Source organism: Mauremys reevesii, linkage group 18, assembly GCF_016161935.1.
Source record: "Mauremys reevesii isolate NIE-2019 linkage group 18, ASM1616193v1, whole genome shotgun sequence".
Taxonomy (NCBI): domain Eukaryota; kingdom Metazoa; phylum Chordata; order Testudines; family Geoemydidae; genus Mauremys; species Mauremys reevesii.
The window spans coordinates 29,607,025-29,628,213 of record NC_052640.1 but is presented as its reverse complement, the minus strand read 5'-3'; the positions used below and the strand labels follow the sequence as shown (position 1 = coordinate 29,628,213).

At 62.7% G+C, this 21,189-nt stretch overlaps 1 protein-coding gene across 4 annotated transcripts in view; it reads right to left on the bottom strand.

The window, feature by feature from the left end:
• Positions 1–8,073: 8,073 nt before the first annotated feature.
• RASAL1 (RAS protein activator like 1) overlaps positions 8,074–21,189 on the bottom strand; it is a 115,667-nt gene continuing 102,551 nt past the window's right edge. For 3 of the 4 annotated variants that reach the window (XM_039505117.1, XM_039505118.1, XM_039505121.1), the window contains 6 exons: positions 19,206–19,378; positions 17,718–17,855; positions 17,033–17,168; positions 16,268–16,388; positions 12,830–12,906; positions 8,074–11,212 (listed from right to left, as the gene is read on the bottom strand). In XM_039505117.1, the coding sequence (XP_039361051.1) occupies positions 11,073–11,212; positions 12,830–12,906; positions 16,268–16,388; positions 17,033–17,168; positions 17,718–17,855; positions 19,206–19,378 (785 nt within the window). In that variant the 3' untranslated portion in view covers positions 8,074–11,072. The remainder of the gene's footprint in view (positions 11,213–12,829; positions 12,907–16,267; positions 16,389–17,032; positions 17,169–17,717; positions 17,856–19,205; positions 19,379–21,189) is intronic. The other variant, XM_039505119.1, reaches the window with a different exon arrangement.

The following is a 21,189-nucleotide window of genomic DNA, read 5'->3' as shown; positions in this document are numbered from 1 at the left end:
GGGGGGGACAAACAATGGGGGGAGGATGGAATGAGTGGGGGCGTGGCCTCAGGGAAGGGGGTGGGGCCTCAGGGAAGGAGCAGGACAGGGCCGGGTTAAGGGTGTTCAGTTAGCTGCAAAGTTGGCAACCCTACCTGTGCCCTGGGCTGTGGTGCCCCCGTGGCTGTTACCCCTCCGGCAGTGCTAAGAAGTCCCTTGTCCTGTGCGGTAGAGCAGACTGACATGGGGGCTGTCAGACCCTCCCCATCCCCCACCCAATAAGTACAGCCAGCCCAGGCGTCACGAACACGCTGTCCCACTGCATTGCCCCAGGCCCATGAATGACCCATTTATTAATGGGGCTGGCGTGCCTGGGTGGGGTGGGAGTGGGAGGAAAGGGAGCTGGCCCGGAGCTCAGCTCTAGCATCCTCCTGTGTTGCTGCCCCTCAGCTGTGCAATACGGATTCTCTCCCCCCTCAGGGCAGCGTCCCCGTCTCCGCAGGCCATCGGGATCCCCCACCCTCCAGCCACAATCCCAGCCTGTCTCTCCCGTCCCCTAGGACCGGTGATGCTTTCCGCAGCTCTGCAGCAAGAGCAGGCAGCCCGCTTTAGTGACGGCCTCGCTCAATGCATCTGCTTTGCCATGGGGCGATAGCAGCACCCCTGAGATGTGGCCAGACTGGGCGGCTGTGCCTCTGAAGCCAGGGGAGCCCAAATCCTACCAGCTGCAGGAACCTGCTGAGAGGTCAGGGCTGTAGCTGGTTTGCTTAAAATGGAGCCCATTTTAGCTGGCTGCCTTGAAGACAGAGACATGGCCTGCAGAGACTACAACGCCCAGCATGCCTTGCTCCCCCTTGAGCCGAGCTGCTTAAAGCCCCCAGGCGCTCAAGGTGGAGCATACTAGGCGTAGTGGGATCTGGAGGCTTTGGGCTCCATGGCCTGGCTCTCTGTATGGGCCTCGCTGGGAATCTTTAAGGGCTTTGTAATTTCCTTTGTCTGAATCGCCTCTGTCATGCTCAGCATGTGTTGATGTCTTTACAACTTATTAAATAAATGTGGAATCCAGCCGCGGCCGCGTGCAGCCTCCTCATTGCTGCCTGCGCTGGCGTGTGTGGGCGGGAGGGGGGCCGAGAGGAGTGCGTCACTCCCTAGTCTGGGTCACATTCGTCTCTGATTTACACCAGTGTAAATCGGAATGACGCCATTAGAGCCAAGGGGCTCAAGTGGATGTCAGTGAGCGGCAAATGCAGGTCTAGTGGCTAGAGTTGGCCTGAAAATATACATGCTAAGCCCAGCTCTATAGGTCACCTGCTTGAAGACTGTGGGCATATCACTGCCTGGCTCTGTGCCTCAGTTTCCCCTCTCCCCCTTAGAGTAGGGACAAGCGCTTAGGCCTGGGGTACACACAGCTTTCTGACCAGTATAGCCTCGTTAGGGCATAGGTGTGATTTTTAGACCAAACTGGCTGCAGGTGGATGCTGTTATTTTAGGCAAAATGAGCAGCTTGCCAGCAGACAGGCCTTTAAGCAAGGGGCAAAGTGTGAGCTCCTTCATGTCAGGATCACGGTGCCCCCACCGCGGGTGAAACCAGTTTCGCTGAAGCAGTGGGCGGGCAGCCCCGAGCACGGGCCCTGCAGCAGGAGGTATGAGATCTCCCGGTCAGTTACAGGCTCCTGGAGGGACCCCCCCGGATCACGCAGCACGAGGCGTCGCACCCGCGCACTGCAGCACCGCTGCTACTCAGCGCTCGCCCTGCCCACCATTGGGGCTTGCCCTGGGGCATCGCGCCCGCCGGCTGCCCAGCCGGCTTGTGTGTTAAAGCCCCTGGGCAGAGATTTCTGGCTTAGCCCTGACTAACAGGAAAGGGGTTGGTGCAGTCGGCTGTCTCCAGGCAGCCCTGAGCACTGGCTCTGGCCCGCACTAACCCAGCTGGTGGTCATTAAAGCTGTAATTAGCATCTGAGCTGCAGCTCCCAGGGAAGCAGGGTACCCGCAGCTGGAACAGGTGTTGCCAGGGCCTGGCGCAATGTTCCCAGCATGAACAGTAAGACTTCCAGGGCAGCCCAGAGGAGAGCCCAGGCTGACGCCATCCCCCGCAGCTCACCCTGCAGCTGGGCTGAGAGCGCTGGGGCTTTCACTACAGCCAGGGATTCCACACCTTTCCCCACAGGCTTCCTGCTAGCAGAGCCTGGGCCTGCAGCAGCTGGGAGCGCCGCACATGCAAACCATGCTGCAGGCACCATTGCTAGCGGGGCCAGAAAACCAGTGTTGTGTGGTCAGTAGTTTCTGGAGGCCAGCCCCTCTGGCGGCCAGACGCCCCTGCTCTAGTGCTGAGCTGTGCACTGCAGGGTGACGCGCCAAGGAATCAATCTTGCATGCTTTGCTTTGCACAGGCCTGGAGTGGGGCTGCAGCAAAGGTCTAATCACCCAGCAAGGTTGGGCAGGCTCACAACCCCTGCAGGCCGAGGAGCTGGGGCTTCCCAGGGCTGCAGAGAGTCTCCAAGGGACAGCTGACCTGGATTGGTTTCCCAGACTCAAACCACACACTCTGCTACTGGGAACATGCATGCAGCACTGCGCACTGAGGGATATGCACATGCATGTGCACACAGGGAATTGTACACTCACCACCAGCAGGGGCAGCTCCAGACCCCAGCACGCCGCGCGGGGGTGGGCATGCCGCTGGGGGGGGGCTGCCTGTCCGCTGGGAGGGCGGGGGCGGCTCCGTGGACCTTCTGCTGCAGTGTGCAGAGGAGGGTCCCGCTGGTCCGGCTGCCTTCAGTGGAGTGGGGAACGACTGGACTGGCAGGGCGCGCCGCGACATGCCGTGCTTGGGGCGGCGAAATGTCTAGAGCCGCCCCTGACCACCAGGAACACCTCACCCTCCAAACACACACAGAGCAACCCCTGGCCCGAGTGGCCATGCTCACAGAGTCCCCTGCAGGGATGTTGCATGTAGGAGCCAGGCCGTGCCGATGGCCTTCCCCTGGTTGCCCCGGCAATGCCCCCCCTGTGCTGCAGCACAGTGAACACCTGCCTGCAGGCATGGCAGGCGGTCTCCCATCCGTGCTGTGCTGCTCGGGGTCTGCGGTACAGCGAGGGGTCTCTGGTAGCACACACAGGCAGGTGCTGGCTGCTTGGTCAGGAACCCCTGCTAGGATTGGCTGCAGCAAGTGTGGGGTTTGGGGCCAGAAAAGGGGCGCACGCGCGCACACACACACACACACACACACTCTCTCTCTCTCTCTCTCTCTAATGTGCCTTGTCCCCAGGCATTTCCCCTGTGCTCCCAGCTAGAGGCTGCGAGCTCTGTGGGATACAGACAAGGCCGGGCTGGGGCCAGGAACACGCGCCCCAGGGTGAGCAGCCCCGTTTGCGATGGGGAGCGGAAGGCAGAGGGCACACCCAGCAGTGCACATCCAAGAGGCCACACAGGGAAGCCAGCTGATTTATGAGCTATTTACTGCTGGTGCATCCCAGGGCTCGGCACCTCCCCTGGGAGCAGAGACTTGCAGCTGGTGAGGGGAATGTGCTAAACACAGCGAATATGCCATCTTGTCTGCACAGCCAGGGCTGCCGTGGGCTCTGGGCTCGCTTGAACCTCAGGGGAAGATTGCCCAGCCCCAGGACAGACGGAGCTCACTAGCCCAGGCCTCATTTAGTGCCGTGTGGTGAGCCCCTGGTTGCAGACAGAAGTGTGGGGTTCCTCATGGGCTTCCCCCCGCGGGCAGCATTAGTGCGACAGTTTCCCGGTAGCAGTGCCTGTATTGTCACGTCCCCCAGCAGCTGAGGGCTGCCATTAGTCCCATTTTACAGCTGGGCAAACTGAGCGATTCCAGTCAAACGTAGCCACTACTTTTGGATGCCCACTGGAGACACCGAGGCCCTGACGGTTCGGAGTTCGTAGCATTGCAGGACTCTGGGGGCAAAGCCCAGTGCCCATTGCCTGCAGCTGTGCGTGCTGAGCACGTCTGCGAATCAGAGCACAGGAGCCACGTCAGACACCCAACCAGATGAGAAGCCACACGTAGTGCTCACGTGGGACATCTGGGCTGTGACTTGCCCAGAATCACACAGGCACTCACTCCGTGGCAGGGCCAGGGCTGGAGTCCAGCTCTCCAGGGCAGCAGGCACCGGCCTTAGCCAGGAGCCCAGCTTTCCTCTTCCTGCAAGCCCCTGCCTCCCTCATGCACACCAGTGCGGCAGGGGCCCTACAGACACCGCAGAGAGACAGGCAACACCTTCCCTAGCAACTGTGATTCCTCCCCGTGCAGGGCCACCCTGGGCACTCAGGCAGGCAGGGGCCTATGGGCAAAACTAGTATGTGCTCATGTCATTCACGACTGTATCGCAAGGCCCAGGCATAAGGAGGCTTAATATTGGTATTTCCTAGTGTTTGAGTGTCAGGGCCTGGCTGTGGGTGTCACGGCACACTCTCTCTCTCGCTCTCTCTCTCACACACACTGACTCGAAACAAACAGTAAATGTTTGCTTTCTCTTGGCGCTGATAAGCAGCTGGCTTCTCCGAAATGGAGCTTTGAAAGGGCATTTCCGCATTCCTGCAGCTGATTGCACAACGACGAGTGGCCACTTGACTTAAGGGGATTATGGAACATTTCCAGAGGCTGAGCACAGCGCAGTAACGCAACACCTCATTCACACTGGTGCTGCGGCGCTCCAGCGGGGACGCAGCAAACGTTATTCCACTCGCTGAGGTGCAGAACCAGCTGCGGAGTCAGAGCGCTCTACGTGCCTTGCCAGTGTGGCCGGGGGTGAGCTAGGGCACCTGGGGCTGCTTTAATGGGCTCTAACTCGCACGTGTAGCCAAGGCCTTAGACTTTGCAACTTTCATTACCCTCTTTGAACAGATTTTTGTGTGTGATTTCCTAGGTTTTAAACAAATGCAAACTAAAAACCAAAATTCCATCATATTGCCACCCACATGGGTCATCAGCAGGGTTGGAACCTTTAGATCCACCACACAGGTCTCTGCACTTGAGCTAAAGGGGTAATTGACAGCAGTAGAAGGTTGTTAGCCTCTAGGTGGCCCAGCACACGATGGGGATGAGACACTTTTCCAGTGGCTTTCACGGATATCTGCAGACAGCAGAGGACTGGTGAGACTCTTGGTTCCAGGCTCCAATGGGCACAGACTCTTCTGCCCAGTTCTCTCCAACCTGTCCCTGTCCTAGTTTGGGCTACTTGCCATCCTCCCCCACCCTCCCCAAATTAAAAAAAACCACCCTGTCACACACACCCAGCAGCCAAGACCCTAGGCGTGCACGGTGGCAGCCGGAGCCCCTGGGTGCACGGGGTGGCAGCCAGGCTCCTGGGCACTGGACTGGCAACCGAGACCCTGGGCACGAGACTGGAAGCCCGGAGTGCTGCTGCATTGCCCAGACCCGTAAATCCTGGGCCTATGAATAAGGCAGTCTATACTTTGGCAGTCGTGCATCAAACCGTATTCCCACCTGCTGCTGAGAATGTCCCACAGGTCCCTTGCCCGGACCATCTCACCAAGCCCCTCTCACGTCTTAGATTAGCAGGGGGCATTAGTCCAGATGCCTCGCTGTAGGGCTGGCTCTGGTCCCATGGCAGCTGCTTTCCTAGAGGTGCCACCAACCACCCAACGTGGTTAGTGAGTCAGGCCTATAGAGGTCCTACAGAGACCAGAGCCCACCCTGCTCCACTGCTGTTTTCTGGACTCTGCCCCAAACAAAATCCTCATTGCATCAACATGGAGTCCCCTGCAGAGACACTGCCACAAAAGGGAGACAACTGCACTTACCCCCTTGCACACAGCCCTATCTAACCAGCTTTTTCCCCTTCCCAAGCCTCTCTGGGAGCCCACTCCGCCCTCAATTCCAGTTCTTGTGCAGATATGGTGACGTCCCACATGTCACTAGAGGAATTGTGGGGAGGCAGCCCATGCAAATGAAGCTCCCTTTGCACCAGCTGGGGGTAGCGCATGCCCTCCCTCTGGCCATAGCTCACACTGACAGCAGCCAAGGAGAATGCGGCTCAGCACCAAGCGTGGTGACCCTGGCCAAAACATGCTCAAACCCCACCAGGCAAAAACCTGGGTGTCTCCATCCCCCGGCTAGCCTAGCCCACACCCAATACGCCAGTCTTGGCAGTGCTGGCTAGGCCCAAGGCTGCCCCACACAAGCCCCAGGCTTCGGTTACTTACAGCTTTGCCAGCTGTTCCCTGTGTGGGCTAACATTGGCCATAGTGGCTCAGGCTGACTGTTTCTGGGAACGCTCAGCCAAACCAGCTGCGCCATGCAGAGAAGCAAGCGAGGGACGAATACATTGTTCTGCCTTTGTTAAAAAATCCTGTCAGCCGCTTCTTTGGGAAGCTCTCGCACCCTGTGCTTTGGGGCAGAGACTAGGCGTTTGGCAGGGGGCTGCCCTGGCTGTCAGGGATGTGCAGGGCCGGGGTGCAAGGATGCTTCGTGCCCTAGGGGAAACTTCCACCTTGCGCCCTCTCCCATCCCTGAGCCCCTGCCCTGAGGCGCCCCCCCTCCCACGGCAGCTCCCCCCCTCCGCCCTGAGGCGCCCCCCGTGGCAGCTCCCCACCCTCCACCCTGTGGCACCCCCCACCCCAGCTCACCCCTGCCCCACCTCCTCCCCGAGCACGCTGTGGATGCTTCACTTCTCCCGCCTCCCAGGCTTGCGGTGCCAATCAGCTTAGGCTTGGGGAGGAGGCGGGGCAGGGGTGAGCTGGGGCGGGGAGTTCCCCTGCGTGCCGCTCCCCCCCTTACTTGCTGCAGGCGGCCCTCCCCGCGCTCCCCTGCCCCAGCTCCCTCCGCCTAAATGCCGGCGGTGACCGGGGCGGCTGAAGATCCGGCCGCCACGGTCGCCGCCGAAGAAAATGCTGCCCCCCCAAATGCTAGTGCCCTAGGCGACCGCCTAGGCCGCCTAAATGGTTGCACCGGCCCTGGGGATGTGCCTTTCGCCAGCCCCAGGAATACCCACCCCAAATAGGCCAATTTATGAGCCTTCGAGAAACTGCACTTTGCACCTGTTCAGTAGAGGATTCTTAGCAGCTAAACGCCCGCAAGGCTCCATGGTTACCGGACACAGTGCAGCCAGGCTAAGCAGGACTTTCCTGGCAATTGCAGCTCGGCTGCTGGAGGCCGTGCCAGGTCCAGCGCTCAGCATCTGAACTGGGAGTCGGGAGACCCTCTGTTCTGGGCTCTCAGTGCCCAGGCAACACGGAGGAGGAAGGGGACAAGGGCCGGACCGGGGAGCAGGTAGCAGGGAGTAGATTTGGGACAGGAGCTTGGGGGATGGGGCAAAACCTGGGCCTGGAGGCTGGCAGAGAGGGAGAGCTGGGGCCGGGGGAAGACTGGGACTGCCTGGGGAAGGAGACTGGGACTGGGAGGCAGTAGATGGAGGGAGACTGCGATTGGATGAGGAGCCAGGGGCGGGAGACTGGGAGTGGCTGCGCAGGGACAAGGGGACTCTGAGGATACACAAGTATCCCAGGGAGGGAGATTGGGACTGACAGCGGCGAAGGGAAATGTGGGCGGGGGGGGGGGGGGGCACAGATTGGACGAGAAGTTGGGATGTGGGGAACTGGGACTGGCTGGACATGGAGCCTGGAAATGGGAGTGGGAGGTGACTGGGCCAGCGAGTCCAGAGGGGTGAGACTGGTACTTGCTGGGCAAGGAAACTGGGACTGGTACGAGAAGCCCGAGGAATGGAGGCTAGGACGGGCTAGGCATGGCGAATGGGACAAGAAGTCAGGGGTAGGGAAGAGACAGGCCCGAGACAGGGACAGGTTGGAGGGGACAGGACAGAAATGGTCACACTTGGGAAAAGGGGGCAGAAAAGTCTGTGCCCACCACAACACCCTGCTCAGTGCCTGGAATGGGACCTCGTTCCTGCATCGCATCCTTCCTCTCTCAGCAAATAGCTGTGAAAGCCACTAGCACAGTATCCCACCCCCCTGTAGTGCTGGTCTACAGAGGCTAACAACCTACTACTGCTAACACTCCAGTGGCAGAGGCGTCTGGGTTGGATCTAAAGGCTCCAACCTTGCGGGGCCATGGGGATGTCAGTGTGATGGCACATGATGGAATGTCTGGTTTTGAAGTTTGCTTTATTAAAAAGTTAGGAAATTACACACCAAAAACTACGTTACAACATTAAGGTTCCAACGTTGAGTGCTCAAAAGTTAGGAAATGCCAGAATTAAGGATGCCTGTGGCCCCGTGCGTAGGCATCAGGTACAGTCTTTACCATGATCACATACTATTCTTCCCACAGGCCGCCTGCCTTAGTCAGAGCAAAGGCTGGCCCCTGGGTTGGATTTGCAGCAGTGCTGAGCACTCACAGCTGCAACTGCAGTCAGTGGGCGCTGGGCTTTGGCCATATCGGGTGTGATAGTAGCGAGTGCTCTGAAAAATGAGGTCCTAGGCCTCGCATATTGGGCACCATAGGCGCCGACTCCGGGGGTGCTCCAGGGCTGCAGCACCCACAGGGAAAGATTAGTGGGTGCTCCACACCAACCGGCAGCAAAGCTCTCCCCTCTTCACCTCCTTTCCCCCCGAGCGCACCGCAGCCCCTCGCCTCCCCATCCCTCCCAGCGCTTCCCACCCCGCTGCCTAGCAGCTGTCTGGTGGCGCGTAGGACTTTCTGGGAGGAAGGGAAGGAGCAGGGAGGTGGCGCACTCAGGGGAGGAGGTGGAGACGAGGCAGGGCAGGGGCAGGGACTTGGGGGAAGGGGGTGGAATGGGGACGGGAAGAGGTGCGCCGGGGGCGGGGGGGTCGAGCACCCACCAGGCAGAGGGGAGGTTGGCACCTATATTGGGCACCTAAAATTAGTGGCCACCTTTGACTTTAACCTTTGGGTGTGAGTTTGCCTTCTGTAAAGCAGGGAGCACAGGACCCACTTAGCTGAAGAGAAATGAATTAATGCTTGTGAAGCCCTGATTCTACAGCCATGAGTGCCGGGAAAACGCCCAGGACGGAACTATTCCGGCTCCAGAGAGGGGCTGAATGGAGAACAGGAACTAACGGCTGGGACCACACACAGCGCTGAGGAGCACACACCAGACTGGCCAGCTGCTGCTTCAGTGCGCATGGCCCCTCCTCTGCACAGGGCCCTGGGGAAAACAACCGTATGTGCGCCTGGAACGGACGACTGGCCCAGGGGGCTGAATTCAGGGTGCCTGGGCCTCCCTACGGCCGGCGCGTCTTAATGTTTGAGGGCTTCACTTGGCAGCTTTATTACAGGTCTTTTAACACAGTTTGTGTGCGTGACATACAGAGAGACGCACAAGAGACAGAGTGGAGTGTGCAAATATATCTAGGGCCGTGGGCCGTGGACCCTGGGCGTCCGTGGGCGATGGCAAAGGGTCCGTGACAGACTGTGACTGAAAACTGACTGAACAGCGTTCAGCTCTATATACAGACAACTGCTTTCCAAAGGGGTCCGCAAAGGAGAACCACGGCCCTAGGTTAACTCCAAAGCCCCCCTGCCCTGGGATAATCAGTGAGCCAGTCTGCAAGATGTCTGCCTCCGGCCTTGACAACCACAGCCTGGCCATTTGGCACCAGCCGGGGCCCCCTGGCTCTGTTCCCAATGGCACATGCAGGCGGGGTGCACGTAGCCACAGGCTGCCCATTTGCTAGCCACGGGGTGCAGCGAGCTGAGCGGACCACTGCCCCCTTGGTCAGAGCTTTGCCCTGGAGAGGGGAGGGGGGGCTCTCTGCTGGCACACTGCCAGTCTCACATTCATCAGGGCTTGGGGCTGGTTCGGGAGCTCACATTTCAGCCGCACTCACCCCCCTCTGGCCCCATCCCACCTCACCTTGCTCCAGGATCTGTCTGTTTATCCAGCCTACTTCAACTTGGTTTCTTTGCCCTGTTCTGGCCTCTTACCAGAGTTACTCCGAGTGATGTAGGCTTCTCCACCATGCGCAGGTGATCTGGGCGAGACGTCCCTGGGGTAGCCCCCTTCGCTTCCTGAGCAGGACTTTGGCACAAGCAAAGAGGCGCCCAGCTGGGTTTTACGCTCAGCCCTGTGCACGCAGGGCAGGCCGTGGGGCGCCCAGTGGGGCGGTGCGGATAGCCACGCAGTGCACACATGGATGGAGTGATTTAAAGGAGCACCCAGTAGATGCAGGGCCCTGGGTTCCTCCTCCGAGCACAGCACAGGTGGGCTCCCCACCCACTGCGCTCTAGGCACAAGCCATCGTCCCCTGGGGAGCTGGAGGAGTTTAACCCTCCAGTGGCAGAGCTTAGATTTGCCACCACCAGGAGGTGCTGGGGAGAGCCGAGTTCACGGTGGCTGGCCCATGGGCCAGCGCAGGTGGAACTGGGGGAGAGAGACAGGCTGGCGGAGGTTGGCATGCAGGCCGGACAGCTTTCTGCTGCACAGCCAGGAGTGCTGCAGGGCCGCGGGCCGGCCCACGCGCGATTCCACCCAAGAGCCCGGCTCTTGTTCAAAGGATCATGGCTAGGGGCTCACTTGAGTCCTTCATCAGTTACAGACACAGAAGCGCCTCCCCTTGTCCAGTGGCCACGAAGGCTGGAATATGGGGTGGGAAAGGCACAGATGGGGGGCGGGGTGAGCTGTCTGTGGGAGCCAGGGGCAGGCTGTTTGCCACCCCCCCGCGCCTCTGGGACACCGGGACAGCAGGCCCTGGCTGGCGGCGCACAGGGACTGAGGTTCAGCGGGAAGGCCCTGCGTGGCAACGTCAGGTACAGCCTGCAGGAGCATGGCACTGGGGCACGGGCACCGCTAACCTGCCCAGGCTGCGGATCCCGGCTCTGTGCCACAGGGAAAAGGACAGCAAGGAGGTTGGCTGGTGCTGGACACGGTGTGGTTCATGGAGGGTTTCAAGCGCCATCTGATGGTTGATTTGGGCGCTACAGCAGGCCGCCGGGAGGCAGGAGAGCAGGACGCGCTAGGCCACCTCTGGCCTGAGCTGTGGGGTGGCCACGTGGCCACTGCCATCGCCACTCCCAGCCCAGAGCCGGTGTCTCCCAGCACCAGGGCCCACTCCCGCGCACCATTGTCGGGTGGGCACGGTCCAACCGAGGCGCCGGGGAGGGTTGGGGTGGGGAAGGGGGAGGAGGCTTCTCAGGGGTGGTGAGAGTCATTGTCTGCCTCCTCCTTCTCCCGGCGCTCGAAGGCGCTGTGGGCACGCTCCAGGTCTTCTATGACGTTCAGCAGGCGGGCAGCAGCGGCCATCTGGCGGGCCTGGCAGGAACAGCCTTGCTCTGCAGGCCAGAGGGAGAGGAGTGTCGTGAAGGAGAGGGGCAGGCAGCCCGCAGTGCCCTCGGCAGGCACAGGCCTGGGAGCGGGCCCTACAGAGCAGGGCTGGCCGGGCTCAGCTCAGCCCCACATGCTCACTCCCATGCCCAGCTCCCCGCTAGGCTCACTTCCACCAGGCCAGGCTGGGCCAGCTAGCGCAGCCGGATCCCTGCCCTGCCCGTGGGCCCTCACCTGGCCCCATGCCAGCTGAGGCTGGGCTGGAAGCCAGCAGGCCGATGGTGGCAGGGTTGGAGAGGCTCGCAAGGCAATGCTCAGCCACTCTCCATATGGGGCAGGGGCGGCTTTGCACGGAGCCCCTGCCCAGTGCTCTTGGCCTGCGACATGGTCACTGGGTGGGCTGGGAAACAGTGTGTGTGGCGGGGGAGCAAATGGGGGGGGCAAATGGGGCAATTTGCCCCAGGCCCCGCAAGGGCCCCACGAGCCCTGGCTGAGAATCTCTTCCCGGGCTAGAGCCGCCTTTTTAATTTTTACTCACCTGGCGGCGCTCCGTGTCTTCGGTGGCACTTTGGCGGCGGGTCCTTCAGTGCTGCCGCAGACTTGGAGCAAGTGAAGGCCCCGGCGCTGCCGCCGCCGCAGACTCGGAGCGAGTGAAGGACCCGCCGCTGCTGCTGCTGCAGACTCGGAGCTCCGCCCGGGGAGTACAAGCGCCGCAGCGGGTGGCACCTTTTTAAATGTCTGCTCCCCCGCTTTCCCCCAGGCCCCCTGAATCCTCTGGGCGGCCCTGGTGTGTGTGTGGGGAGCTCCCCATTAGAGAATGGCTCGGAGCAGCAGTGACGGAGCGCCAGCCCCAGCATAGCAAGACTCCGGCCTTCACCCAATGCAGCAACCACCCCCCACTCACCTCCCAGACCCCCAGGGCAGCGCAGACCTGCCACCCCCTGGCTCCCAGAGCAGCGCAGACCTGCCACTCCCAGCCCCCAGTGCAATGCAGACCTGCCACTCCCAGCCCCCAGTGCAATGCAGACCTGCCACCCCCGGCCCCCAGGGCAGCGCAGACCTGCCACTCCCAGCCCCCAGGGCAGCGCAGACCTGCCACCCCCGGACCTCCAGGGCAGCGCAGACCTGCCACTCCCCGGCCCCCAGGGCAGCGCAGACCTGCCGCCTGCAACTCCCAGGGCAGCTCTGCAGTGCACTGGGCATTGGAGGTGGCAGCTCTGCAGTGCACTGGGGGTCCCAGCCTGGAGCACCCTCCTGCACCCCAAACCCCTCATCCCCAGCCCCACCCCAGAGCCCTCACCCCCTCCTGCATCCCAACCCACTGCCTCAGCCCGGAGCCCCCTCCCGCACCCTGACCTCCTCATTTCTGGCCCCACCCCAGAGCCCGCACCCCCAGCCAGAGCCCGCACCCCCTCCCACACCCCAACCCCCTGAGCCAGCCTGGTGAAAATGAGCGAGTGAGCGAGGGTTGGGAGAGTCAGCGACAGAGGGAGGGAGGGATGGAGTGGGCAGGAGGTGGGGCCTCGGAGAAGGGCCTGGGCAGGGGCGGGGCCTAAGAGGAGGAGCAGGGCAGGGGGCGGGGCAAGGGGGTTCGGTTTTGTACGGCCCATCCCTGAGTCCCGTACCTCCCTGGGCACGAGTACCAGGCCCCCTCTCCTGCTCCGGCGCCAGCCCCACATCGGAACACTCAATGTACTTCTCCCTGCGGAGAGAGGAGACACGGGAGTTCTTAGGGGCAGGGGCACCAGCTACTGTCTGTCTGTACAGCCCCACGTGCCAGGGAGCCCCCCACTCCGGTCCGTACAGCCCCACGTGCCAGGGAGCCCCCCACCCCGGTCCGTACAGCCCCACGTGCCAGGGAGCCCCCCACCCCGGTCCGTACAGCCCCACGTGCCAGGAGCCCCACTCCGGTCCGTACAGCCCCACGTGCCAGGAGCCCCACTCCGGTCCGTACAGCCCCACGTGCCAGGGAGCCCCCCAGGCCGGTCCTTACAGCCCCACGTGCCAGGAGCCCCCACTCCGGTCCGTACAGCCCCACGTGCCAGGAGCCCCACTCCGGTCCATACAGCCCCACGTGCCAGGAGCCCCCACCCGGTCCATACAGCCCCACGTGCCAGGGAGCCCCCCACTCCGGTCCGTACAGCCCCACGTGCCAGGGAGCCCCCCACTCCGGTCCGTACAGCCCCACGTGCCAGGGAGCCCCCACTCCGGTCCGTACAGCCCCACGTGCCAGGGAGCCCCCCACTCCGGTCCGTACAGCCCCACGTGCCAGGGAGCCCCCACTCCGGTCCGTACAGCCCCACGTGCCAGGGAGCCCCCCCACTCCCATCCTGGCCCTGGTCTGTACAGCCTCACACGCAAGCGAACCCCCCACCCCGGTCCGTATGGCCCCCCCTGCCCTGGCTCTGGTCTGTACAGCCTCACCTGTGAGCACCCCCCCCCCCCCCGGTCTGTACAGAACCACATGCAAGGGAGCCCACTGTCCTGGACTGTATGCCCCCCACCCCAGCCCCGGTCTGTACAGCCCCATGCGCAGGGGGCTCCCAGTTCTGATGGCCCCATGCACAAGGGCCCCCTCAGCCCGGCCCTTATGGCCCCCTGCCCCAGTCCCAGTCCGTACGGTCCCACCCGGTCTGAACAGCCATGAGGGCAATGGGGCCGCAGCCCAGCTCTGTGAGCTCTCCTGATATAATGATCGAATAACCAAAGGTGAGAAGGGGTGTTCAGAGCACAGAGCGTGGGACCCCTCCCTCTCTCCTCTCCCCTGGGGTGTTACAGGCTCAGATTACTAGGGCAGGGTGTCCAGGAACCCACATAACCTGCTGGGGTCCAGGTCGCTGACGGGTTCTCCTGCCTTTTAGTCTCCTCTTGGGGCCATTTATGGGGCTGGACTGAGATGGAAGCGGCTCTCCCCAGGGGTTCCCCCAGGTGGTGTCCCTATTGCCCCCCCTTTCCCCTGGTTCAGCTGCCAGCACTGGGGGCAGGGACAGGCTCTCACCCAGGATTCAGCTGTGCGCACACGAAGGGGGCTTGCAGTGCGGCCAGGTCCAGCCGGTAATCCAGCAGTGACGATGCGGCAGCACGGACGTCAGGGTGGGCAAGCAACCCGGGTACGTAGCCAGGGTCCTGGCAGGCCTGTGCTGGGCAGCTGCCCTTCCAAAGCCGGTGCATCACGTCTTCGCTGCTGTTGGGACCTACCTGCGCTGCCATCGCACCTTCCGTGGAGGTGCTGATGGCCCCCGTGTGTCTGTACAGCACCTAGCACAACAGGGCCCTGATCTACCTGTGTCCTCTACACACTCCCTAACAGTCCCTCCGGGGCAGAGACCGCATCTCGGTTCGTTGGGCCCCCAGGAATCCCTTCAGGGGCACAGGCTCGAGGCCTGCACACCCCGTGCTGGGGAGATCGCGTGGGCTCAGTGACAGAACCAGCATTTCCCACTAGCACGCCCGTCACTGCTCACGCTGCCCCGATGGGAGAACGCCCAAGATCCTGCATGCAGGCAAGAGAGACACCGGGCAGATGCGCCCCCAGAAACGATGTTAACACCCATGACCTGTGACAGCAGCACTTGTTATCTGTAGTGGGACCCCGCTGTGCTAGGTGCAAACACAGAACAGAAGGATGGTCCCTGCAAGCTACCGAAGGACAGAAGCCTCTGTGCTCCAGAACAGGAGCAGGTGCAAGGCCTAGCACATCTGTCTGGGTCTACTCAGGTGTGCCCAACACCAAAGCGTCCTGACTTGCTCCAAGCAGGGTTAGACAACACGACACTGATTGCTCCTGAGCTCTGGCTACACTGCGGTTCCCACCTTGCTGCCAGCACCAATGGGCAGTTACAGCTCCTAATTTCCCTAGTGTAGACAAGGCCCCCCCTGCAATGGCACAGATGCCCCCGTCTGATGCTATGGGTAGGAGCTCCGGTGGAGGGCAGCATCCCTGCAGGTCAGGACTGGAGGGAACCTTCCTCCCCAGCCCCAGCGGGAGGGGGCAGTTGAAGAGGAATCCCAAGATGCTGTGTGGGGTGCAGGGATCCCCCAGTCCAAGGAGCCCCTTAGGCCACAGGAGGAAGACCCGTAACCCTCCTCCAGCTGCTGACTGTATAAGGGCTCTCTCAAGGGTAACAATTTAGGGAGGGGAGACCTCTGGTGGTGGGAACTGGGAAGCCAGGCAGGGTGACTTTTCTTTTTTTTTTTTTAATGGAGCTATACCCATCTCCTAGAGCTGGAAGGGACCTCGAAAGGTCATTGAGTCCAGCCCCTGCCTCCACTAGCAGGACCAAGTACTGATTTTGCCCCAGATCCCTAAATGGCCCCCTCAAGGATTGAACTCACAACCCTGGGTTTAGCTCAAACCACTGAGCTAGCCCTCCCCCCGTTCACCTGTGCCAGGGGCCATCTGAAGCCAGAGGCTGCACTCCAGTCCCGCTCACGCCCTACTCTGAGGGCGTCAGGTTGGCGCTGCCCCCTACTGGGGGTGGAACAGGATGCCGGGGACAAGTGTTTGAGCAGGGGCTGATCCCCGAAGAAAGTGGCACCTGCTGCAGGCTGAGATAACTGGGCTAATGATCAATGCCAGCTGCAACCCAAACCCTCCTCCCCGGGAGACGGGGCAGGGGCTCCCCCCAGCAGCTCTCCAGAGAGACGAGGGGAAGGGGAATGGGATGGCAATTAATAGCCCAGAGTTAATGCCAACAGCACCTGCAAGGGGGGGCACCTGAAACCAGCCCCATCCCCTCAGAACCACCCTGACTCCCCCCCCGCCACGCCCTGAGCCCTAGGATTAGAACTCAGCACCTCTCCCTGGGGCCCCGATCCTGCCCAGACATGGAGTAGCCCCTGCTCTGGTGTCCAAGGAATGTGTTTCGAACAGGGGAAAAGCTCCCAGGCCCAAGCTCTCCTCCCTGCCCCAGGCTCCATGGCTTCCCTCTCCATGGCAAGTCCCCCGCACCATGCCGGCCACAGGGTGACCACTGCCCCCACCATGCACAACTCCTGGCCATGGCTCTGCCCCAGCCTGCCTGCACTGGCGTTACCTGCCCTCGCCCCGCAGCTGCACTGACCTGAGCTTGTCTCTCGCCAGCAAGAGCTGCCCGTACACCATCTGGGTCTCGGCATCCGGGTCGAGGGGGTCGCTCCAGTCCCCCAGGGTCATGGCAGAGTGAGTCCGGCTGCAGCCACGCACTGGGGGCAGGACAGAAAGGACTGTTCCAACGAGCCCTGAGGCGCTGGCAGGAGGGGCTGCCATGCAGGGTATGGGGTGGGCCTGGGGCCCTGCCTGCAAGGGTCTAGGAGCAGAGCGGGTCGCTCCTGACTAGCCAATCAGCCTCCAGGGAAGCCCTCTCCCCCATCTCCCCCGAGGCCATGGGTCAGGGAGATCCAGCCTTCCAGCCAGGTCAGGGCTCCCGCCAGGCCGCTCTGCCACCAGGCGGCTGGGTTAACAGCTGCTTGGGGCTGATGTGTGGCCTTTGCCACCCTCCCCCAGGCCCAGGTGCTGCGCCAGTGGATTGAGCACTTGAGTGGAGCTTGGGAGACCTGGGTTCGGTTCCCGGGCAGTCATTTCCCTGCCCTGTACCTCGGTTTCTCATCTGTGCAATGGGGGTAAGGCTAGCGCTGTCCCGTGTGAAGTACCTCGAGCTGTGCAGGTGCAATGAGCTGGGTGTTATAGGGGGAGGGGGCCTGGATCTCCCAACCCTCAGAGGGCTCCACCTATCCCCAAGCGGAGAAGCAGCAGCACAGAACGGTCTCTGGGTCGAAAAAGCCCCTTCCCTTGCCAAAGCCCAGTGGGCTGAATTTGCAGCAGCCTGTAGCTGGCAGGGGCCAGTTACCTGTGCGGTCGGGCTGCAGGCAGCAGGTCCAGCGGTTGCCCCGGAAGGCACCCGGGTGGCAAGAGGGCAGCATGCGCTCATTGCAGATGCTGGCCTTGCGGATGGCCGACAGCCACTGGTTCAACTCGTTCACATTCTGCTGGAGACAGGGGAGCCTCAGCCAGGGAGGATGGTGCCGCTTCCCCCGCCCCCCCCCCCGAGTTCTAGACCTGGCTCCGGCCTGCTGGGTGACCTTGGGTAAGTCCCTCCCCCTTTGGTACCTCAGTTTCCCCATCCACACCTCAGCACAGACTGTTCCAGGCTGCAGTGTGATCCATGGATTGGATGAGACTCATCCAGATTTTCACCCCCTGCTTCTTTTCTCATGTCATGGCCAGCTTGGCAATGGCCTCGGTTAAAGCAACGGAACAGACCCTCTGCTGCCCCTGTCCGACAAGCCCAGCCTGGTAGCTGGGTGGTACTGCCCAGGGCTCCAAATCCCAGGGGCCCACTGACACCGCGGCCGCACCAGGGGCCACCGTGGGTTGAACTAAAGCACGAAGGCCCCCAGGTGGGGGTCCTGCCAGGCCCTGTCCCCCGCCGAGCTGGCCCAGAGGGGGCGCTCAGCGCACACTGGGCAGCAGGTGGTGCTGGCTCAGCAGCCAGGGCCCTGCTGCACTGGGCCCCCTCCCTGGCGGGAACTCGCCTTGCACTGGATGTACATGGTGCGCAGCTGCCCTTCCTTGTCCTGCGTTATGATCTGCATCATGTGTGGCTGCTGGAAGGCGTTTTCGTCCACCCTCTCCACGGCGCAGATCCGCTGGATGGGGATGGAGGAGCGAACCTGCACGAAGAAACAGTGGGGAGCTCAGGGCTGGTAGAGCGGGTGGAGGGCTGGTGGGATTGAGGGGTGCCGGCAGAGATGGGGGAAGGGGGAGCCCAGGGCTGGTATAGCAATGGGGGGGCAGGTGGGATTGAGGGGCGCCGGCAGAGCTGGGGGAAGGGGGAACCCAGGGCTGGCATAGAAATGGGGGGGCAGGTGGGATTGAGGGGCGCCGGCAGAGCTGGGGGAAGGGGGAACCCAGGGCTGGCATAGAAATGGGGGCAGGTGGGATTGAGGGGTGCCGGCAGAGCTGGGGGAAGGGGGAGCCCAGGGCTGGTACAGCAGTTAAAGGGGTAGGTGGTATTGAGGGGTGCTGGTAGAGCTGGGGGGAGCCCAGGGTTGGTGTAGCAGCAGGGGCGGGCTGGTGCAGGGTGGGATTGAGGGGTGCCGGCAGAGCTGGGGGAAGGGGGAGCCCAGGGCTGGCATAGCAGTAGGGTGGAGGGGGGCAGTGCAGAGTGGGATTGGGGGGCACTGGCAGAGCTGGGGGAAGGGGAGCCCAGGGCTGGTGTAGCAGCGGGGTGGGGGCAGACTGGGATTGAGGGGCGCCGGCAGAGCTGGGGGAGCCCAGGACTGGTGTAGCAGCAGGGTGGGGGGGCACACTGGGATTGAGGGGCACCGGCAGAGCTGGGGGAAGGGGAGCCCAGGGCTGGTGTAGCAGCGAGGGTAGGAGGCTGCATACTGGGATTGAGGGGCACCGGCAGAGCTGGGGGAAGGGGAGCCCAGGGCTGGTGTAGCAGCGGGGGGGCAGACTGGGATTGAGGGGAGCTGGGGGAAGGGGAGCCCAGGGCTGGTGTAGCAGCGGGGTGGGGGCAGACTGGGATTGAGGCGCTGGCAGAGCTGGGAAGGGGGAGCCCAGGACTGGTGTAGCAGCAGGGTGGGGGCTGCAGACTGGGATTGAGGGGCACTGGCAGAGCTGGGGAAGGAGCCCAGGGCTGGTGTAGCAGTAGGGTGGAGGCTGCAGACTGGGATTGAGGGCAGAGCTGGGGGAAGGGGAGCCCAGGGCTGGTGTAGCAGCGGGGGGGCAGACTGGGATTGAGGGGAGCTGGGGGAAGGGGAGCCCAGGGCTGGTGTAGCAGCGGGGGTGGAGGGGCAGACTGGGATTGAGGTTGAGCTGGGGGAAGGGGAGCCCAGGGCTGGTGTAGCAGTGGGGGGGGGGCAGACTGGGATTGAGGGGCGCCGGCAGAGCTCCACAGCAGAGACCCCGTCCATGCTCTGCCTGCCTCCCGCTAGCATGACCCTCCCGTCCCGGAGCTTGGCCCTAGCGAGTGGCAGCGCCCGGGTCTCCGTTCTCGAGGGCACAGGGGGACACACCTGCCCCTCTGGGGACCTGGCGTAGGAGAGGGTCTCGCTGCTCAGCCAGAAGTAGCGTTTCTTGAAGGTGAAGCGCGGGAGCAGGTGGAGCGCCTCGGCCTTGCGCTTGTGCAGGTAGCCCTCCTTGATGGTGACCGAGGGGTGGAAGAGCGTCCGGGGCTGGGCCTTGCCCGCTGGGTGGAGAGGAGAGTGGGGTTACCCCGTCCGTCTGCCTGGGGAAACGCCAGCACCTGCACCAGGCCTGATTGTGCCCGACAACGACCCCCTGGACCCAGGAGAGGTGCGCTCTGGTGCCTGCATCCTGGTGAAGCCAGGGGCTGCATCACCTTCCCACCCTAGGCCAGGGCGATGACCCACAGTCAATGCTGGGCTCCCTGTGGGCAGACCCAGGCTAAATGAGGGGGAGGCTGGATTCTCTGCCCATCCCAGAGGAGAGTGATCCCTGGCCAAGCACAGGGAGATGGGCTGCCCCCCAGCCCACCCCCTCCCAGGGGGCCGAGTGATCTGCCCCTGCAGCACCCCCGGCCCCAGCCAAGAGAGCTGAGATTTCTGCAGTCAGTCATTGACACCAATCAGAGCGGGCCCGGAGCGCAGGTAGCCGTGGGGCTGGGGTACTGGCTGCCCTGGCACACACAGGAATCGTTCAGGGCAGTTTGGTCACTCAGATCCACAATCGTCCCGGGATCCCCCTTGTCCCCGGCAGGGCCGGCTCCAGACCCCAGCGCGCCAAGCGTGCGCTTGGGGCGGCGTCCCGCGGGAGGGCGGCAGGCGGCTCCGGTGGACCTCCCGCAGATGTGCCTGCGGACGGTCCGCTGGTCCCACAGCTTCGGTGGAGCATCCGCAGGCACGCCTGCGGGAGGTCCACCGGAGCCGCGGGACCGGCGACCGCCAGAGCACCCCCCGCGGCGTGCCGCCCTGCTTGGGGTGGTGCAATTCCTAGAGCCGCCCCTGGTCCCTGGGCCCCCCAGAGCCAGGCTCAATGGCAGGAACGGCCCATTCTCCAATGGCTGAAGCACACACAGTGTTCCCCAGAAGGGGGCACCATTTTCCTCCTGATCCCAGCCCTCCACACAGGACTCTCCACAAAGCTCTGCATTTGAATTAGTAATCATGGGCAGGGCGGGTCCAGAGACAGGGAGAGCGGAGCCCATCTCACCCCTTGCCCGGCCCTTTGGAACTGCGCTGGCTCTCCTGGGAGTCAGTCGCAGGGGATTTCAGCTGCTCCGCTTCCAAACAGGCCCAGAAAGCCTGGGGTGCACAAACACGTGAGCTGGCCAAGCTTTTCCAGCCCAGGCGGCGCTTCGGGAGTCAGATCAGTGTGGGGCGCTCCCAGTCTCAGCCGAACCTGCCCCCGCAGGGCTGAAAGGGGCACACCGGAGCCTCTGCAGAAGCCCTAGGGAAAGGTTCCAGCCTGGCTCAGCCAGAAGGGGAAAGGAGCAAAGGCAGATCTGGCACTGAGTGGGACCTGTGGGGCACCTACTTACACCCGGCTGAGATGGGTGTGCCAGGACAGCGGGGATTGAGGGGCAGCGGCAGAGCTGGCGAGAGCTCCCGGGACTCAGAGCTGCATTCTGACTCTTGTGAGAGAGGCTGGAACATGGGCTGCTCCTCTAATGGCCTGACTCTAGTGTGTTTGGGATGAGGGCCCAGGTGTGCTGTACCGGGATGGATAATAAGCTGGCTCTGGTCCTTTAACGTCCTTCCCTGCCCACAACGCCTCCCCGCTGTGCTCACCCCTGGCCCTGCACAACTCCCTGTTCTGCACCAGCCAGGCCACGGCCAGCCCAGCGCCCTGCATGGTTCGAGTGTCACCCGGCCTTGGCGCAGAGATGGGACTGAGCTGTGCTTAGCTGTGCCACAGGGACTCTGCCGCTGGGTGTGCTTTGGAACCTGTCCGGGCTGAGCCCAGCCACGTGAGGCCAGCAGCAGCCATGAGCTAAGCAGCAGAAAGTCACATCCTCACATTCCATCTAAATTGCATCAA